The sequence below is a fragment of the Melanostigma gelatinosum genome (genome assembly GCF_949748355.1).
Source record: "Melanostigma gelatinosum genome assembly, chromosome: 14".
Taxonomy (NCBI): Eukaryota; Metazoa; Chordata; class Actinopteri; order Perciformes; family Zoarcidae; genus Melanostigma; species Melanostigma gelatinosum.
This window is the reverse complement of record NC_136647.1, coordinates 16,732,271-16,750,398: the sequence shown is the minus strand read 5'-3', so window position 1 is coordinate 16,750,398 and position 18,128 is coordinate 16,732,271. Positions and strand designations below refer to the sequence as shown.

The 18,128-nt window shown below is 43.1% G+C and overlaps 1 protein-coding gene across 1 annotated transcript; it reads right to left on the bottom strand.

Annotated features, from left to right (window-relative positions):
• Nucleotides 1-7,752: 7,752 nt before the first annotated feature.
• adssl (adenylosuccinate synthase, like) lies at nt 7,753-17,623 on the bottom strand. Its single transcript, XM_079283577.1, has 13 exons — nt 17,356-17,623; nt 16,683-16,785; nt 16,185-16,253; nt 15,944-15,994; nt 15,800-15,866; nt 15,548-15,655; nt 14,963-15,044; nt 14,406-14,532; nt 14,156-14,310; nt 13,046-13,170; nt 12,816-12,913; nt 8,742-8,891; nt 7,753-8,626 (listed from the first exon to the last, which is right to left on the bottom strand). Exons 1-13 carry the CDS (start codon nt 17,584-17,586, stop codon nt 8,574-8,576), a joined length of 1,419 nt encoding a protein of 472 aa, XP_079139703.1. The 5' UTR covers nt 17,587-17,623; the 3' UTR covers nt 7,753-8,573.
• Between the last annotated feature and the right edge of the window lie 505 nt (nt 17,624-18,128).

Below are 18,128 nucleotides of genomic sequence, written 5' to 3'. Positions count from 1 at the left end.
GAGTTCTTCACATTCCAGAGGTTTTCTCCAGTGAGTTCAACTGAATGTCCAATGCAGTCATGGCTGTGTGGTCATATCAATAACTCTGTGGGATCAATGTTTGAGATTCATTGAGATCTGACTGCCGACTCTGCAGGGGGAAGCCAAGCGCAGCCACCCTTCACCATGCTCTTAATGTCCCATCTTCAACACAAGCTTGACAGAACTGCTGCTGCTCTCTTTCTTTCTGTGTGTGTGTCTGTGTGTGTGTGTCTGTGTGTGTGTGTGTGTGTGTAGGTGTGTGTGTGTGTGTGCGTGTGTGTGTGCGTGTGTGTGTGTGTGTTTACAGGGGCGGGGATGAGGTTTATCAGGCAGATATTCCTATGTTCCTCCAGATCTGTAAGGTTATTATTGTAGGATGCCTAACAATATCAGGCAAAAAGGACTGCTGATAGCCTTTCAGCTAACTCAGGTACATTTACATTTGTTCGAATTATGAACATTGTCCCTTTTCAAACAAACAATAACTCCTGGTTACTATTAAATGTAATAGTCAGCCTATTGTGGAGAATTTCAGTATCAAACACATTATAAGTACGATTAAATAACCCCCCTAGTGATGAGTAGAAGTGTCACAATAATAATATGTTAGTCACAATATGTTTACAATATTCTTACTTATAGAAGATATTATGTGTTACAGTATATTAACGAATTGAATGTATTAAATCATAAAAGTATAGTCACTAAAGGTATTAAAACACTGTAAGAATAGTTTGAGGGTCAGACAGGGAAACTGGTGGGACATGCAGCAAATGGGGGATGTGGTCAGTGGGGAGGACAAGCTGACCAGAGGTGGAGTCAAGACAGATGTTTTGCAAGGAGCAAAGCTGTTTCGCTAAAGGATCGATCCAGGGAGGGGACAGAAGTCAAATGGAGCCAATCACTAATCGCCACGGAGGGTCATTCAGATGTTTTATGACTGTTTCGGACATATTCCAACTGTCAGGGCATATAAGAGACTGTTCTGGAGAGAATTCCTCAGACCGCATCCGCCCCTCTTTTTCAGCACCTGGAGAAGCCAGACCTGTGAGGAGGACGCGTGCGTGTGGTCTCTGTTCTCGAGAACATTACTGTTGATAGTTGATTCCGTTTGTAAGTGAACTTTGTGTAGTACATTAAATATTGTATATCATTTTGAAACCGGATCCAGTTCCGTTTTTCTGATGCGCGTTCGCAGTAGGAAGCTTGAAGCAGAACTCTCCCTGCAGCCTGCCGCAGCCTCGCATCCTTCTGTTTAAACCCTAACACTATACATTAGTATAGTTTGAATAACTGCAGGGATTTCTCTTCCCGTAGTTTTAAAAAAGACTTCTTCAAGTTTCAGCATAATATAACAAAATAAAGATGCTTCTTCGAGGCTGTTCTTTTGCACAGCCGCGCTTTGATCGAAATGCGACTACCTCATAATGACAATGCGAACATGCTGATGCAAAGGATGCATACTGCAAACCATGTTCCCCATCTTAGTTAAACGTGTTAGCATGCTAACATTTGCTAATGGCTACTAATAAAAATTCTTGTTGCAAATGTTCTTCATACCTTTGCCACTGCATCACTGTACTAAACAGCTGACCACAAAATATTGGGAATATATGTTCTCCAATGACAAGTAAAAACTATCTTCATGTAAGCTATATGACCAGTGGCAGCTGGTCAATAGAGGGCCATGGGGCATGGCCCCACCATGAGCCACACAAAAAAAAATACGAATTATATTAATCATAAATTATACAAATTGTCAATATTTGTGTTTTTGAACTATGGAATGTACCCAGTAATGTGTGTAAAATATGATATCTGCGCAAAATATATGCTTTTCCTGCTCGTGCTCTCCGCCTGTGTGCTCTCTGCTCGTGCTCTCTGTCTGTGTGCACGACACTCTGAGAACGCGCAGCTTGGGGGGCCTGATTGTTTTGGCCCAAAAGAGGCGGGTCTATGAAGCAGTTTAGCCAATTGCTGATTCAAGATATAAATGAGTGACATACAATTGAGCCAATCAGCGCCCTCAAATAGATTCAGCTGTGGGCCAGAACGATCAGGCCCCCCTCGCTGCACGTTCTCGTCAGGAGAAGTCTCGACACGCGCTCCTCCTCCAAGACCCGTTTGAGAGGAGAACTTTGGTGGAGATTCTGCAGCCAAAGAGCTGATATCAGATCAGCCTGACCTCACAATCAGACAGCAGACTCGCGGGAAAGGGAAGCAGTACATGAAGCTTCTGTACTAGCTGTACACCAGACAGGTTTGGCTAGCTGCATGACGTCATGCTAATAATTTATTTAGCTTTTTAAAACAACGGGGACGGATCCAGCACGGACAGTTACGGGAGTGAGGGATGAGGAGGTAAGGAAACATGAGAATACCAGGGTAGGGAGTGAGGGATGAGGAGGTAAGGAAACATGAGAACACCAGGGTAGGGAGTGAGGGATGAGGAGGTAAGGAAACATGAGAACACCAGGACACACATGGAGAACTCTGTCAAGCTACATATTAGACAAAGTGAACATCTTTTATTCTACTTGTCCTCAGTCTCATATGCTTAACTTGGTCATGGAGGCATCAACATGTAATAGAGATGTTAAATTAAGAGTGAAAACTCATCACAGCTCAATTTAACATCAGTATTCATAATTACACTTCATGTTTACTTCTCCTGATCTTTACCTCCTATAACAAGGTCCATAGGGGCATCTCAATAAATGAACATGTTATATTATATTATATAAGTGTTATTTACTGATTGTTTTCGTGTTGGAATACATGTTAAATATTTAACTGTCAAGTAATAATGCGTGTTTGATCCTTACTTTTTTTTGCATTAAATCATACTGGGATGTTTGCTGAAATTGAGAGGATGGCCCTACCTAGAACATGTTCCACCAGCCGCCAATGTATACGACTAAATATATCGTATATATCATGTATAATGTTGCTTTACTGTATATATTTTTGCAGTATTTGCTGTTATTTTACTGTACCTTCACTGAACTAGTCTAAATAAACTACTATCACCTTCATAAGAAGGCTAGTACAAGAGAAAATGTCGGATAAATGTTGTCTCTTGTCTTTTGAAAGAGAGACAAATGGGACGGCACAGACGGAAAACTAAGATCACAAAGCCAAGTCGGCAAATTCCCAAGAATCCAGTGTTGCTCAGTCAGGGCCGGCCGTCTGGAGTTCAAATGTATTACTCAGTTAAAATAAGCATTTTAAAGGAAAACACAAATGGGAATTTGATGCTGAGTAGCTCGCCACATCGATTTAATCGAACACAAAAAATAACTTGTTTGATGAGGCTGTTGTGCGTTGCCTCCTGACTGAATCGATGTTGTTGCTCCTGACCACAAAGGAAGTGAGGAGTCATATCGAGAGCTGCTGGGATGATGGTGGTCAATCAATAATCAGTCGAACAATCCCAGACAGCTCCTTTCAATACAATTCATCCCAATCAGGAGCGGAAGGTAACTTTCTGCCAGCATTTGCCTCTGCCAGAGCTTCCAGACTGTAAAGGGCAACGTGTGCCAGGGCAATATATCAGGCTAAGAGGGGTAGACAGAGTTATTGTTCAGAGGGGAACTGGGACTTCAAATTTGAGGTATTACAAGGAACACAAGGTCAGTGCCAAAATGATTAAACATGGCATCCAGACAGACGACGACAGTTTCAGGGACTGACAGTCAGTTGCACACCATGGCATGATGTTGCTTTATTGATCAGCTGATCAGCACATCTGCAGATCTATCGCATCCAGATTCAATGAAATGTTTGACACGCCCTCCCAAGCAACATGAGCTTACTTTACTCTACACAGGAACAGAAAGGGGTGGGACTTCATGTGACGTAAAATATGGATAAATGCAGTTTTGATATGTTAAAGAATACTGAGGATTTTCTTACACGTTTAAGCAAGGAAGACGCTGATATACTGTACAATCTACACTTTGTTTTTGTGTTGTATAGCATTCAGCTGAGATAAAAAATAAACAGCATTTGACATGCACACTGATGTGTTATTTACTAGTTTAGTAACTGTATTAAACAGATGATCTCTTATCAGTCATTGGCGATTGAGCTAGCACATTATAGTATTCTGTACACTATGTCATAATGTATTTACATGCATCTGTCAAAGGAGTACATCTTATTCATAATGAGATCAGACTTTACACGTCGTTCTCCGTATATTTCCCTGCAAATACTTTGTGCTCGGTCTCTACTTGCCGAGTTGCGGAATTGGATTTATTCCATGCACTCTCCCAATAAACTGTAAAATACATTTAGCTCCTTAAATTCAATCTGTGTGAGAGCTGCTGTCTCTCTGTTCTTACCAAAAACTGAACGCAGGCCAACCCCCTTTGAAACAGGTGTCTTATTGCTGTGGCTATAGATACATCCTGCCACAGTGCAGAATGAGGAAGGAAGAAAGGAGGAATTCTTCATGAACGCAGTGATCAATGTTAATCAGAGAGCTCCGTGGAACGCACGGGGGGGGGAATTCGACAACCGTGGCAGTTTTTGCATTGCTCACACCCGTCCCCCCCGCCTCCCCTCCACTCCTCTGATTCTTCATCATCATCGAAAAGTAGTTAACATTTTGATAAAACAAAGATTAAACAAAGATTATTTCAGGGCATGCTGATAGCAAAAATGCATCGAATTGGACTTCTACATTACCTCCATATTCACCACATAAAAGAAGATCTGCCTTGACATTCATCAAACTCCTGGTCACACATGCGAAGAAAGAGACAATCTGAAAATGCTTACTTCTAGTCGGTCGATGGCTTCAATTCCAGGTGTCCTGTTAATATAATGTATGATTGAGCTGGCAGTGTGAAGGTCAATGAGTTAACATCCAGCCGTTGGAGGGGAATAAAACAGAGACAGCTTTTGGAAAGAGGTCTGATGAGGGATGACCATCTGAGAGGTACAGCTACACTTGAACAACAGACTCCAATTGATTGACCTGCTGATAAATGTGCTGTCAATTACAAGTAAAGGAAGGTGGTAAACAAAAGAGAGTCAGGGAGGGAGGGGGCCGACAGAGACGCCTGGGGGAGGAGGACTACGCGGCTATTATGAGCACTTTATTTTCAATTAAGCCTTCTTGCATCTACTGTAAGCTCACTTTCTGCCATTTCTGATGATGCAGGGACTCCTTGGACTGGAAATTGATTGGTTAGCAAACGTCTGCAACTTTGCTCATTTAACGGGAGATGCACTTTCGACGTACATAAGACGACAAACCGTCAGAAAATTATAATTTTTTACTCAAAAACAACCAGGTTTCTGTGTTTGAAAGAAAGTAATATATGTTTTTGTAATTCTATTAGAACTTGTAGGAATTGCCTGTTCAGTTTTATATTCTTAACCTCTACATTATTCATACAAAAGCACATGGGACTGCTATCCAGGGTTTAAGCAGAACGCAGGAGCTGGTGTGATGTGTGGAAGTTTAGTTATATTTTCAAATGAACTGTTTTATTGGAGTTTATTGAATATTGCATTTGTTTCATTTGAAGTCGTCGTTTAACAATTGTGTTTTTATTTCATGATGTCCCATTTTAATGACACAAGTGCCCCGCCCCTTCATCGTTCAGCCAATCACAGGCCCCCAGCCATCCATCCACAACTGTCCTCCTGAGTTCTTGTTTGCTACAACAACTAAAAACTCTTTGTCCTTTTTTGTCCTTTACAGAGTTTTGTGTCTGGCAGCAAGCTGCTGCCTCTCGACTTTGATGCTGCTGACTGTAATAATTCCAGGGAAAAGGCCTACGTAGCTAGTAGGGGTGTAACGATAAGCGTATTTGTATTGAACCGTTCGGTACGAGGCTCACGATTCGGTACGCATGACGAACCGAATACGTTTGAATAAAACATTTTTTTTAAACTTTATTGAACCAGGTAGTCCCATTGAGATTAAAAATCTATTTTGCAAGATGTAAGTAACAATACAAGATGTAAGTAACAATACAAGATGTAAGCAAGATGTAACAATACAAGATGTAAGTAACAATACAAGATGTAAGCAAGATGTAAGTAACAATACTACATAACATTAAGGAGCAGTTTTTGTTTTTTATGCTTATGTGTTGCTAAGAAGACACCCCAGAAGATGAGTCACTCAGGTATAGTTCCATCATTGTTCAAAGTCAAAGAATAACTTCATGTTAGTTGTAATGAATAAATATATTTTAAAATAAAGTACGTTTCTCTGGCATTTATAGTTTTCTACTGTACCGAAACGTACCGAACCGTGGCTCCACTGTATCGTACCCAACCCAACCGTGGATTCTGTGAACCGTTACACCCCTCGTAGCTAGTTATCTGATAACGTGTAGATCGTTACCAAAATGAAAGGAAACCTTTGTCACCGTGTGTGTTTATCCACAGCAGCAGATAAATCATTGATTCAGAATTAGTCGTTTTCAGCTAACAGGTGCTTGTTGATGATATTTTTGTGGTTGAGGGCAGATTTTGGTGTCAAGACATGATGGAAATGTTTGGTTAATTCCTAAGTTACCGGTATTCATTGTTGTAGTATCTACTTAACATTGTTTGGGGCTCCATGGTAGTGTGGAATACAGTTCAAAACAAACCTTTGTGACTTAAAATAATTTATGCAAATGACTAAGATTTTAGGTTTATACTCAACATTGAGCTACTATTTTCTATCAGTTATTTGATCTTTCAGGACCGTTGACTGTCCCGTTAGTTAGTTTTCTTACTACTCTTTCCCACCTCATGATGTTCATCTGTATGCAGACTTTAATGACATCACTTCTGAGCACATCTCTGCCAACATCAACCTGAGGTGTGATGGGCCTGGACAGCTGATAACACCTGTGTGGGTGTGCAGGGCCGTTAACGCATTAGACTGCAACATCTGAGAAACTCCAGGACTCTGTTACACCTAGACCATCGATCTGCCAAGGCATCCACTTTACACTTTAATCGAATCCCTCCCCCACCCCCCAGACCTGAAAAGCTTTTAAATCTTGAGAGGAAGTCGACTAACTAAGGAGGGTGTGAAGTAAGAAAGAGTGAGACAAGACTCTTGCGGGCTGAAGGGGGCATGAAGAAGAGTGCAGTCATCCGTCCACTGACGCCGTGCGAAGCAGACGACTTTTTTACACATTCAGCAGCAGATGTAGATCAACTTTATCATTTGTTTTTTTCCGGCCACCAGCAAATTAAAATCCTATATTCACTATTCTTTTAGCCGTTTTTTAAAAATTGATTTCGTGTGAAGCGAGTTCATCGGGGCTTTCTTGCTGAATCAGCTGCATGTGGAGACGCAACCGTTTGAGGCAAGACTGAACCAAAGCTCCACAGACCGGAGGGCAAGAGCAGTCAAGTTATAATTCTTTGTTGGTTCATCACTACAAGTGGCACCTCTCATATCACACGCATTCATATGATCCGTCCCAAGATATACCATTTTTTTGATCAGAGCAGCTTTTAAACTTGCTTACGTTTTTGCTGTGGAGACATTCAGAGACGCGGCATCACACGTCTTCTTAGGTGCAGATTTCAACCGGACCACCGTACACAGATAGTAATGTGTGCATTATGAGCAACACTGCAGCGGCCAGAAGCACCGAAATTTACTGGTGAACCCAAACAAGAAATACTGATGTGAAGGGAATAAACTTGCTCCAGACTTGGAGGTTAAACCCTTTACTGAAACCTTGAATGAATGACAAATCAAAAGAATATTAGTTTCCTTTTATTGATAAGAGCAAGCCGAGACTTTTACATCAATGACAATGAATTAAATGGTGTAGGAAACGCATTGAAATATTCTCTGGTACGTTATTGCCCATCGGCCATTTTCTTCACCTTTACACAAACTTTTCACAGACTGGCAAATGTCTCTGTGTGGATGTGGAATTTCTACTTACTTTTCCTCAATTATTATGAAGCAAACAGCTGTTCAACCTCCAGTTGTTTAGTGTCGGTTTATCCGTTTTGAGGATGATTTAAAAAGCACCGTCTTCGTTCCAACACTCGTCGTGAAAATATTGTTACAAACTGAGATGCATTCATGTTTCTAAAGTGTTTTAAAATTGTTCAATAGAAACGTTCGCTAACGGACTGATCGCACAACGGCTTTTAATCACTACAAAGCCTGAAAATGGTCTCTGGCTTTCTTGCGTTGCACCCTTTAAGATGCAGTGTTCTGTTCAGTAACAGCTCTTGAAATACATGTAAAAAACAACAACACGGAGAACAGTTAGCAATTACGGGTGAATTAGATTCAAATGCTAAAAAACAAAACTGTGCTTTATGCGGAATGGAAGAAAGAACGAGCGATCCATTTGCACCACGTTTTAAAAATGAACACCCGAATAAATTACATTACATTATGTGGAATGCATAAATGATGTCTGGGGAAAAATTATTGCAAATGTGATGCACAAGCAGCAACAAAAGGTTTCACAAATGGCTTTGCTGGTGAAGAGTTTCCTCAAGGAGAGTTTGCACTTTAAACTAACCCTGAAATGATCTGAGCTTACAGGTCGGCAGACGGATCAAAACAGTTTCACCACGCTCTCTCTGGACTTGCCGACTCCGACCCACTTCACTGAAATGAGAGAGAAAGAAAAAACACAGACAAGGTGTGACTGGCAGGTTTGGCAAAGCGATTTAACGATCTGGCTGCAGTCCAATCCGTTGATGTAACATGCCCGTTTACAAACCTGGCACTTGCAGGAAGTCCTCGATGAACCGAATGTAGCTTTGTGCGTTCGGCGGAAGCTCCTCGAAGCTCCGCGCTGACTCGGTGCTGCAGCACCAGCCGGGCAACGTCTCGTAGTCCACCGACACCCGCGTCAACACGTCCATGTTTGCTACGACAGAGCGAGTGAAAGATGATGTTTTTTGTTTACGATTCATCACGTGTCTGGCCTAAACGACACACCGGACAGCTGTCCTTCAGTGGTATTTATGGTGAGTTACGGATACATTTTATCATCCGATGGGATGCGATGCTCCTAAGTGAGGGTGTTCCAGTCAGTCGGCCACCCATTGTTTCAGCTGCTATTTGTTCTAAACGGTTTGATCGGTGGTCTCTATGAAAGGTCGCTCAGAAGAGCAAACCAGATGGCACAAAGACGGGACTGTTGCGCCGTTATTCCGCCTCACTGTTCTGAATAAAGAGGCACGGAGACAGAACGGGGACATTGTTGCTTCGCCGCTAAGCCGGTGTTTACAGCAGTATTGCAGGATCTCTGTATTAAAAAGGGGGCGATGAGAGAGAGAGAGTCCCCCTCTTATCGATTAGTCCACTAATCTTTCATTTTGGTCTCAGTCGACCAAGATTTCTGAAGTCGTGTTTCAATGCTTCCTCCTGATGAATGACCCGTTTCCAAGAAACTGATGAGCAGATTTCTGCTAAACACAAGATTTAAAGTGGAACTGAGAACCTCAAGTTTTATAGATCTGTAAAGTAAATCATCTTCTCTACAAAATCGTGCAAGTCGACTACGAGTTTCGGAAATATGCTGCATGCGTTATCTGCCAATATTTTCTCATCTCGTCATTTAAATACACAATAAACAGAAGGCTTCAAATAGGTCATGGGATCGGAGCACCTTTACTCCTGAATGTGCATCTCTCTAATTGTTGAAAGACTGCAGCACAACCGGAGAGCACTCGGAGAAACAGATCTGGATGAGGATTGGAGCCCCCTCAAATATTCAGCACCATAAAGACGATAAATATACGAGGGCAATCAGTGATGACATGCTGGCCGAGAGCAGCTGCAGTGTCACAGAGAGAAGTGGTTTCATCATCCTCTGGTTCATTAGCTTAACAATTCACTTTGCTCCGTTTGGCGGAGCCAAAGATAAATGCACCCTCAAATCTGCTGAAAAATAGATTTTCAAAAAAGCCCAAGATGTTGCATTTCCTGCTAGCAAAAGCTGACCTGTGTGAAATAAGGCATTAAGGAGCATAAAAGCTGCGTTTGTTCACCTTTAACCAAAGGCTGAGTAGTCCTTCTGGGAACAATGATCCCTTTGAGAGTACAGGTCCTCTCCCGTGTTTACAGTAATCACGTTTCTGCCACTAAAATGTTTGTAGATCGATGGATAGTCTTAGACGTGAATATTCTTCAATCAAAAGATCAGGACATCAAGATAAAACGTGACCATTTACACTGTGAGGGTTTTAAGTTTTATTTCATGCATTCAGTGTCTGTGAGATGGGGTTTGAGGAATGTGCAGGAGTGGGGGTGGTGTGAAAGTGGCAGGGAGAGGTGTGAAGTTTAGGACAATGGGGCATAGGCCCAGGTGGGGCTTGTTGGACTTCAGCCAATCAGTGAGCTGATCGATGAGCTGAGGAATGCAACTTTGAGGGGACAAAGGGTTTGAAGCGCTGGGGGATTTCAGATCTTCTGCTGGCCACCGAGGAGGCAGACCAGCCTTCTGGGTGGCTCGGATTGGATCTCACATTTGATTTTATATATATAGGTTTGTTTTGTTAATAATTGTGTGATTCGGTTTGTAACTGTTTTTATGCTTCTTGGATAATAAATCCATTTGATTTTTACTTTAACCTGCTGTTGTGTTTTGGAGGCGATTGAGACAGCATGGCTGCAAGGGGGGGGGGCGATTTCTCCCTGTGTCCAGAAGTTGTGGCCTTAACAAATTTGGCACCCCAGATGGGACTTGACGAACTCTAAGACGGGGATGTGGGACCGCGGATACTTTCGGAGTGTACACGAATAAAAGGTGAGCAGAGCCATTTTAATAAAAATCTGTTTTGGTAATCTTAGCCGAAAGTGTTCACGGACCGCATAGACCCTGAGGGCCGCATCTGGGCACAGAGAAAGACCGCAGAGTAACCTGAAGCTGGAAAAGTGCATTCTCCTGAAATTTACGCGAAATAAGACCTCAGAGAGGCCGGGTTGGAGTCCCGAGGCGGGGTTGGAGTCCCACGCTAAATAAGACCTCAGAGAGGCCGGGTTGGAGTCCCGAGGCGGGGTTGGAGTCCCACGCTATATAAGACCTCAGAGAGGCCGGGTTGGAGTCCCGAGGCGGGGTTGGAGTCCCACGCTAAATAAGACCTCAGAGAGGCCGGGTTAGAGTCCCGCAATGTGATATGGAGAATACAGCGAAAAAATAAATAGCCTGTTAAACCAGAGGCAAATATAAGGGTGGACTAAATTGGGGTTCCTTGAAAAAGGCAGTTTTTGCCAATTAAAATGTGATCAACTTGGAGTGTGCTTAGAGAAGAGAGAGAAGTGAAATGTATAATGAGTTTGTTGGACAAAATATACTGCTGTCTCTGTTTCTCTGTCTCCCACACAATCTGAGTTGTAAAAGGTGGAGATTGCACATGTGTTCTGGTACGAGGACCAGGAATGGTGTGAAAGGACATGTCTGACTGGCAGCAAGTCAGACTCAATTCACTGACTTAAAAAACACAGATGATCCTGGCAGCAGAGCTGGTTACACCCACTGAGACAGCGGCTTCATTAACCCCCCTTCCCCCAAACCACTCCACAACCCCCAACCGGAAAGGACAAAGGCACTGGCAAGCTGAGCGGTGTCATGGACAGTTCTCTTCACCACCCACACGAGAACGAGCTACCTGAACAGTCACTGCACTCACAGACTCAACTGAACTTTTTGACAGAGATACACACTTACATGAGTGAAAAGCAAATTCCCCACCATTGGACGACGAAGAAACACCCAGAACTATGTGACCTTAGAGGCACAATGTGTTGTCTACTGTTTTTTAGCATGTAATTTGTAACACCTATTCTGCTTACACATCATGATGACACCTATGTGTAAAGAATAATCCTTTTCCCTCAACAGCTTGTACTTACTTTAGCAATGCCACACGAGAACTGTTATAAATGCTTTTAATATACAGGGCAACCAGTTATGAGTGGATGATGCATTGATGGATACAACTGTTTCATGTACTCACTCTGAAGAGTGAGTAAAGGGGGAATTGTGAGGGTTTTAAGTTTTATTTCATGCATTCAGTGTCTGTGAGATGGGGTTTGAGGAATGTGCAGGAGTGGGGGTGGTGTGAAAGTGGCAGGGAGAGGTGTGAAGTTTAGGACAATGGGGCATAGGCCCAGGTGGGGCTTGTTGGACTTCAGCCAATCAGTGAGCTGATCGATGAGCTGAGGAATGCAACTTTGAGGGGACAAAGGGTTTGAAGCGCTGGGGGATTTCAGATCTTCTGCTGGCCACCGAGGAGGCAGACCAGCCTTCTGGGTGGCTCGGATTGGATCTCACATTTGATTTTATATATATAGGTTTGTTTTGTTAATAATTGTGTGAGTCGGTTTGTAACTGTTTTTATGCTTCTTGGATAATAAATCCATTTGATTTTTACTTTAACCTGCTGTTGTGTTTTGGAGGCGATTGAGACAGCATGGCTGCAAGGGGGGGGGGCGATTTCTCCCTGTGTCCAGAAGTTGTGGCCTTAACAACACCGTGTATCGTAGTCAACAGTTGATACATGACAAACACTGGTTACAGCTTCTCACAAGTGAGGATTTGCTGCTTTACCACGTTTTATATCACCGATACCGTAACTTGTGAAGTGCGTTTTTCACTATTTTCAGGTCTTTCAATCAGTTAATTTTACAAATAGAAAACAAATATAATCATCACTTGCATTCCTACTTTTCATCAATCTCTGCCCCCTACTTTAAGGCAATGTGACATGCGACATCAAACACTATTTACTCTGTAACGGGCAGACAAAGAGCTGTTCTATAAAACATTGAGATGGTTATGACCTACCGGGGAAACTTGGTAGAGATTTTCCGTCGACTTTATAGGCCACGCCCACTTCAATCTCTGACAGCGTGTCCAGAATGTCCAGCTTGGTCAGGGCAATTCTGCAAGGAAAAGCAGTCACTCTGTTCAACTCTGATGACGACGGACGGTTGAGAGCGCATCATGAAGCTTAACTGCAGCTTCAGTAATTACATCAGCAGGTGGGCATAACATTCGGAAATGGCGAGACTTACGCAGAGAAGCCATTGACCATGTGGGCGTATCTGACCAAAATCAGGTCCAGCCAACCGCAACGCCTCTTTCTGCCCGTCGTCACGCCGAACTCTCTCCCTCTGGACTGCAACAGTTCTCCAGTCTCCTAAAATACAACAAACAAGGAGCACACTTTAAAAAAATCCACTAGATAAATCAGCAACTTTAAGGGCTACTGTGTTGATTCTGCTCGTTTTGACGCCTGTATTTGTGTCGGAACCGTTAGCTGCACATTCCCTTTCCCAGTAACGTCCTGCTTCAGCATGGGGAAGCTGCCCAGTACAACAACACTCCTCTACCGTTGACCGTTGAGCAGCTGGGCGTTAAGTGTCTTTTTAAAAAGCACGGCGCTGGCAGACCTCTTTTCCGCAAAAGGTTCTCTCAGCAGTCTCCTAGATTTGAACTAACCCACGTCTGACCACAAGTCCGCCCCTGAAGCCGACCTCCATACCTGAAAAACTGAGGCCACTGGAGTCGTTTCGGCTCACGGGGGGGAATCTGCATTCACCCGCTTCTTAAAACTACTGCTGATAAAGTGAGCTTCTATTTAACAGTTACTGAACAAGGAGACACAAGTCGGATGATTCACTCCATCTCTCTGCAGCACCTTTCACCACGACACCGTGTGTCTTCGTTCAGTGATGCATCGTTCTGCTTTCGTCTCTGGATGTTTTGAGAAGTGTTTCACAATCGTTATTTCAGAATTAGGAGAATCCAATCCGTATGAAACTCATAAACCATGTCAACAAATTCAACTTACCCATTTGGAAAGATATCTTATCAAGTTAAAGGTCATATAATACTAGAAATGATAATTCACATTTGTTCTCTGACTGTTGGATAAACATCTAAAATACTAAAACGTTGCTGTTGTGAGTGTGGTAACCCGACAACAACATCACGTATCTCCTTCAACCCGGTGGAGTACGTTGGCTATTTTACAAATAGCCTGAGAAGAAGGCAAGATGAATTTGATCCTTTCATCACAACATCGACGTCTTCTGAGCCCGACGAGTCTAATCGGGAATTAGCAGGAGCTTTTTCATTAACGAGTCGGGGAAAAGTCTTTTTTCAAATGTGTCTTTACTCACATTATCCTGCTCTGTTGGGAAAGCGCCAACGCCCACCCGGGTGGTGTAGGCTTTGACGACGCCGTACACTCGGCCAACGTACGACGGGGGCACGCCGAGACCGGTGCACACTCCGCCCACGGTGCAGTTAGAAGACGTCACGAAAGGATACGTGCCTGGACAGAGAAACGTCGGTTAACCCGAGGAGGCAAAACATCCGATCCGTCTTCATAATTAACTCTGTGAAAAAAAAAAACCCAGTGGTGCTCACCAAAGTCGATATCCAGCAGAGCAGCATTGGCTCCCTCCACCAGGATCTTCTTACTGGGCCCATTGAGAGCTTTGTGCATGAAGTACACCCCGTCAGTCACCAGGGGGCGCAGCCTCTCTGCATAGCCCTGAAGAACAGAGACCAACAAGTTACCAAAATAATGAAAACACTGAATTCTGTTCAACAATAAATACAAATTACAACTGTCAATCATTCAAACACCACCCTAAGGTCAACACCCTTATCATAATATGATAAGGGTGTCATATTATGAAACTAGTAAATAAACAATAATCTTGATTAATGCATCGTCCTGATTTCTGTTTTTCATCACAGCAGACATTTTAAATTGTCACAGTAGTACAAGCAGGTGTAAGTTAACATGAGTGATTTCTCTGTTCTTGTGACCTTGAAACTGCGGCAGCTAAATTCCGCAACCGTTCATTGTATTATTTACACATGTGCATTTCCCACTGACACAGGGAAAAATGTCTCCCGTGAAAAAGGTCTATTGTCACAATACGGTACTGCGATGCCGGTCCGTCAGTGTTCCTCACCTTCAGCTGCTTCAGTTCACCGTCGACATCCAGGTCAAGTTTCGGGTACATCGTCAGGAAATGTTCGGCCAACATGCGAAACCTGCGAGGAGGACGGAGTTCAAGAGGCTGCTCACACACACACACACGCGTTTGTAAAAGTTTACGTGCATCCCCTTCTGGATGCAAATGCTGCATCACGGACAGGCCATCGTAAATGCTTCCGTGTCATGTGCTGCCACCTGGTGGCAGGAGAAGATACAGACACTACACTTACTACGGCAATGCATTATGACACTCATAAATATAACTATGGACACCCGAATGTCTGAGGTTTTTGTTCAAATGTGATTTAAATGCTCTCAAAAATGTGTTCCTGAACACAAACTTGTATCTTGGGAAGATCCTCACATTTAGGGATTCAAATACAACGGCCCTTTAAAAAGAGATGCGTGTCACAGTGCTGCAACACCTAAACCTGAATAGACAAGACTTTAAATGCTGTTCACACAATGAAGTTGGAAATAATATATTTTAGACCAATGATGAGTTGGCAACATATGAGAATATGGAAATGAAGGAAATTTAAAAAACAGGAAAACTCACTTGTCCTGAAAAACCTTAAAGTCTGAGACAAGGTCACAGACTCGCAGACCGTTGCGAGCAGCTTTGGAGGAGTAGGCCGGACCGATTCCCTTTTTCGTGGTTCCCAAACTGAAGAACAAGTAAAAACACAACATGAATAACCACAACAACCCATTTGTTTAACAGAATAGAATCCCTCCAGCTTAAGTAGTAAATATAAACATCACCAGACTAACAGATATATAGCATTTAAACTAATTATAGTAGATTTACTTTTTCCCTTCTTGTTGCTGCCGCTGCTGCTCCTGGATTCCATCAACAGCTTGATGGAAGTTGAACACTAGAGGCGGATAGAGGGGATTGTCAATAAGAGGACAGTACTAATTAAGAAATTTTAACGAGGAACCGGTTACTCACCAAGGTGGGCACGATCAGAAATCTTTAATCTCTCCTCCCATCCTTCTAATCCTGCACACAATAAAACAAACCCCACGTTACATGTTGGCTATACGTCACCGATACCACAGTCATGACCCCATCCTGCACATTTCATTGCAGGTTTCCAGCCTATTAGGGGACGCATCTGGGTTTTTGAAGCCAATACCACTATTATGTTTAAAAACACCATAAATTTGATGACATATTTAGAAACCTTTACCTTTGCCTTTCTGCAGGTTCTTCTGAGCTTCCTCAAACAGACCTGGTAGGTGTATCACCACTCCGTTGCCTGTGACGAACAAAAAAAAAACCGTATACAAACAGTGAGAAGCCGTGCACCATTGCTTAAACACATTTCTTATGTGGCTCGTGTTTCTTCCTGAGGTTTCATTCGTATAAAACACAAGCTATCTCTTGTTGCCAATGATTTTAACAGTTCCTTTCATGGTTCCTCTTCCCATGTATTCATAGTACTAGAAACAGAACATCTACCAAAAAGAGGAAATGCTTAATCAAGAAAACAGAGTCTCATGTGCAGTACGTGTTGATTGTTATCTATATGGACCCACGCACACTCTGTTCAGCTCGAACTACACGACACAACAACTGATACGGCTGTCTGCGGTGCTTCTGAAGGACATACTGATTTTATTGCTTTATTAGGATCTTTATCTTCCTGCCAACTTCAAAAATGAAAACACAAAGGATCGCCTCGTACCAATGAAGGAGACAGCCTTCTTGTTGAGCACTCCGCTGGGCAGCAGGTGGAAGTGGTACTCCACTTTGTCCACGACCACCGTGTGACCTGCATTGTTGCCTCCCTGCAAACAGCACAAACATGGGGATCAGCCACTGAAGGAGAGCAAACACCAGCACCCATCAACCCAGAGGACGGTGAACGTTGCTTGTATGTTTCATTGAGAACAGGCTCTAGCTGGCTGTGGTGAGCTACATGCTAATATTTAAAGCAACACATTCCTGTTGAATGTCACTGGGTTGAAAGCGAACAGCTGGACAACAACGGGCGCTCAATGCGTTACATAACACACCGTGATGGCTATCAGTACGTGGAGGTCATGTGCTGGACTCAAAACACATTTAACGTTATCTCCCAACACAGCAGATAAGTTATACATTTAAAAAAGAAGATGAACAGGCATGTAGTTCTCACTAGCATACACTTAGCACTTCTACATCCGGGAGGTCAGACACGGTTGTTGACGTCAGAACCACTTCATTAATATTTAACGGATGGGGGACGGTTTTCACCAAACATTTTCACCAAACAACCCGTGTTACGATTAGCGGACGTTTCAATAACACCGCCATAGTACGACGCGGTTGGTTTGAATGCTACTTGTGAACGTTAAATCGAGCGTGTAGCTTTGTACCTGGCACCTGCATACAATATCCGCATCCATTGCGAGCAAGTCCACAACTTTCCCCTTGCCCTCGTCGCCCCACTGCGCTCCGAGCACGACGGTCACTTTGTTCTGAGGCTCCTTCGGGACCCGGAGAGCAGACTGAGAGAGGGTCTCCCGCGGCCGCTTCACGACCGGTTCCCCGTTCAGGGAGACGGTCTCTCGTCCGTTTACGTTATCCATGGTGCTGTCGGATGCCATGCTGCTGTCCTCCTTCTGCACACCGGAATATCGTTTTACCGCGTTTCTCTGCGTCACGGGAAGTGGTCGGCCGTCGCTTCGCCACTAGGTGGCAGTGTTTCTCTTTATATCCTTTGTTCTTAGTATTAACATACTGTACAATGTACATCCATTTAGCGCACAGTTGTCATTATTCATTCTAACTAACTGTATGTATATAATCAATTAACTGACACACATACATTATATGTAACTCCGTGTCTTTGTTTGTTGAGCTTATGGTTATTAAATTAAAGACCTCCGTTAATGAGACGTCACAATTCACGAAGAGTACAGAAATACAATGTGATTCACTCCACTCCACTTCCGCGTTCGCTTTTATCATCGGACGGATTGAACGTGCCCGGAAGTAATATTCTGCTGTTTGCTTTTAACAGCTCAAATATAATGCTTTATCCGTACTCGGCAAAAAAAGCAACTGCATTTGTTCACCATGTTTTGAGCAGTTTGTTGTTATTTGATAAATTCGATTGGTAATGTGCACAATTTAAGGCACATCATTA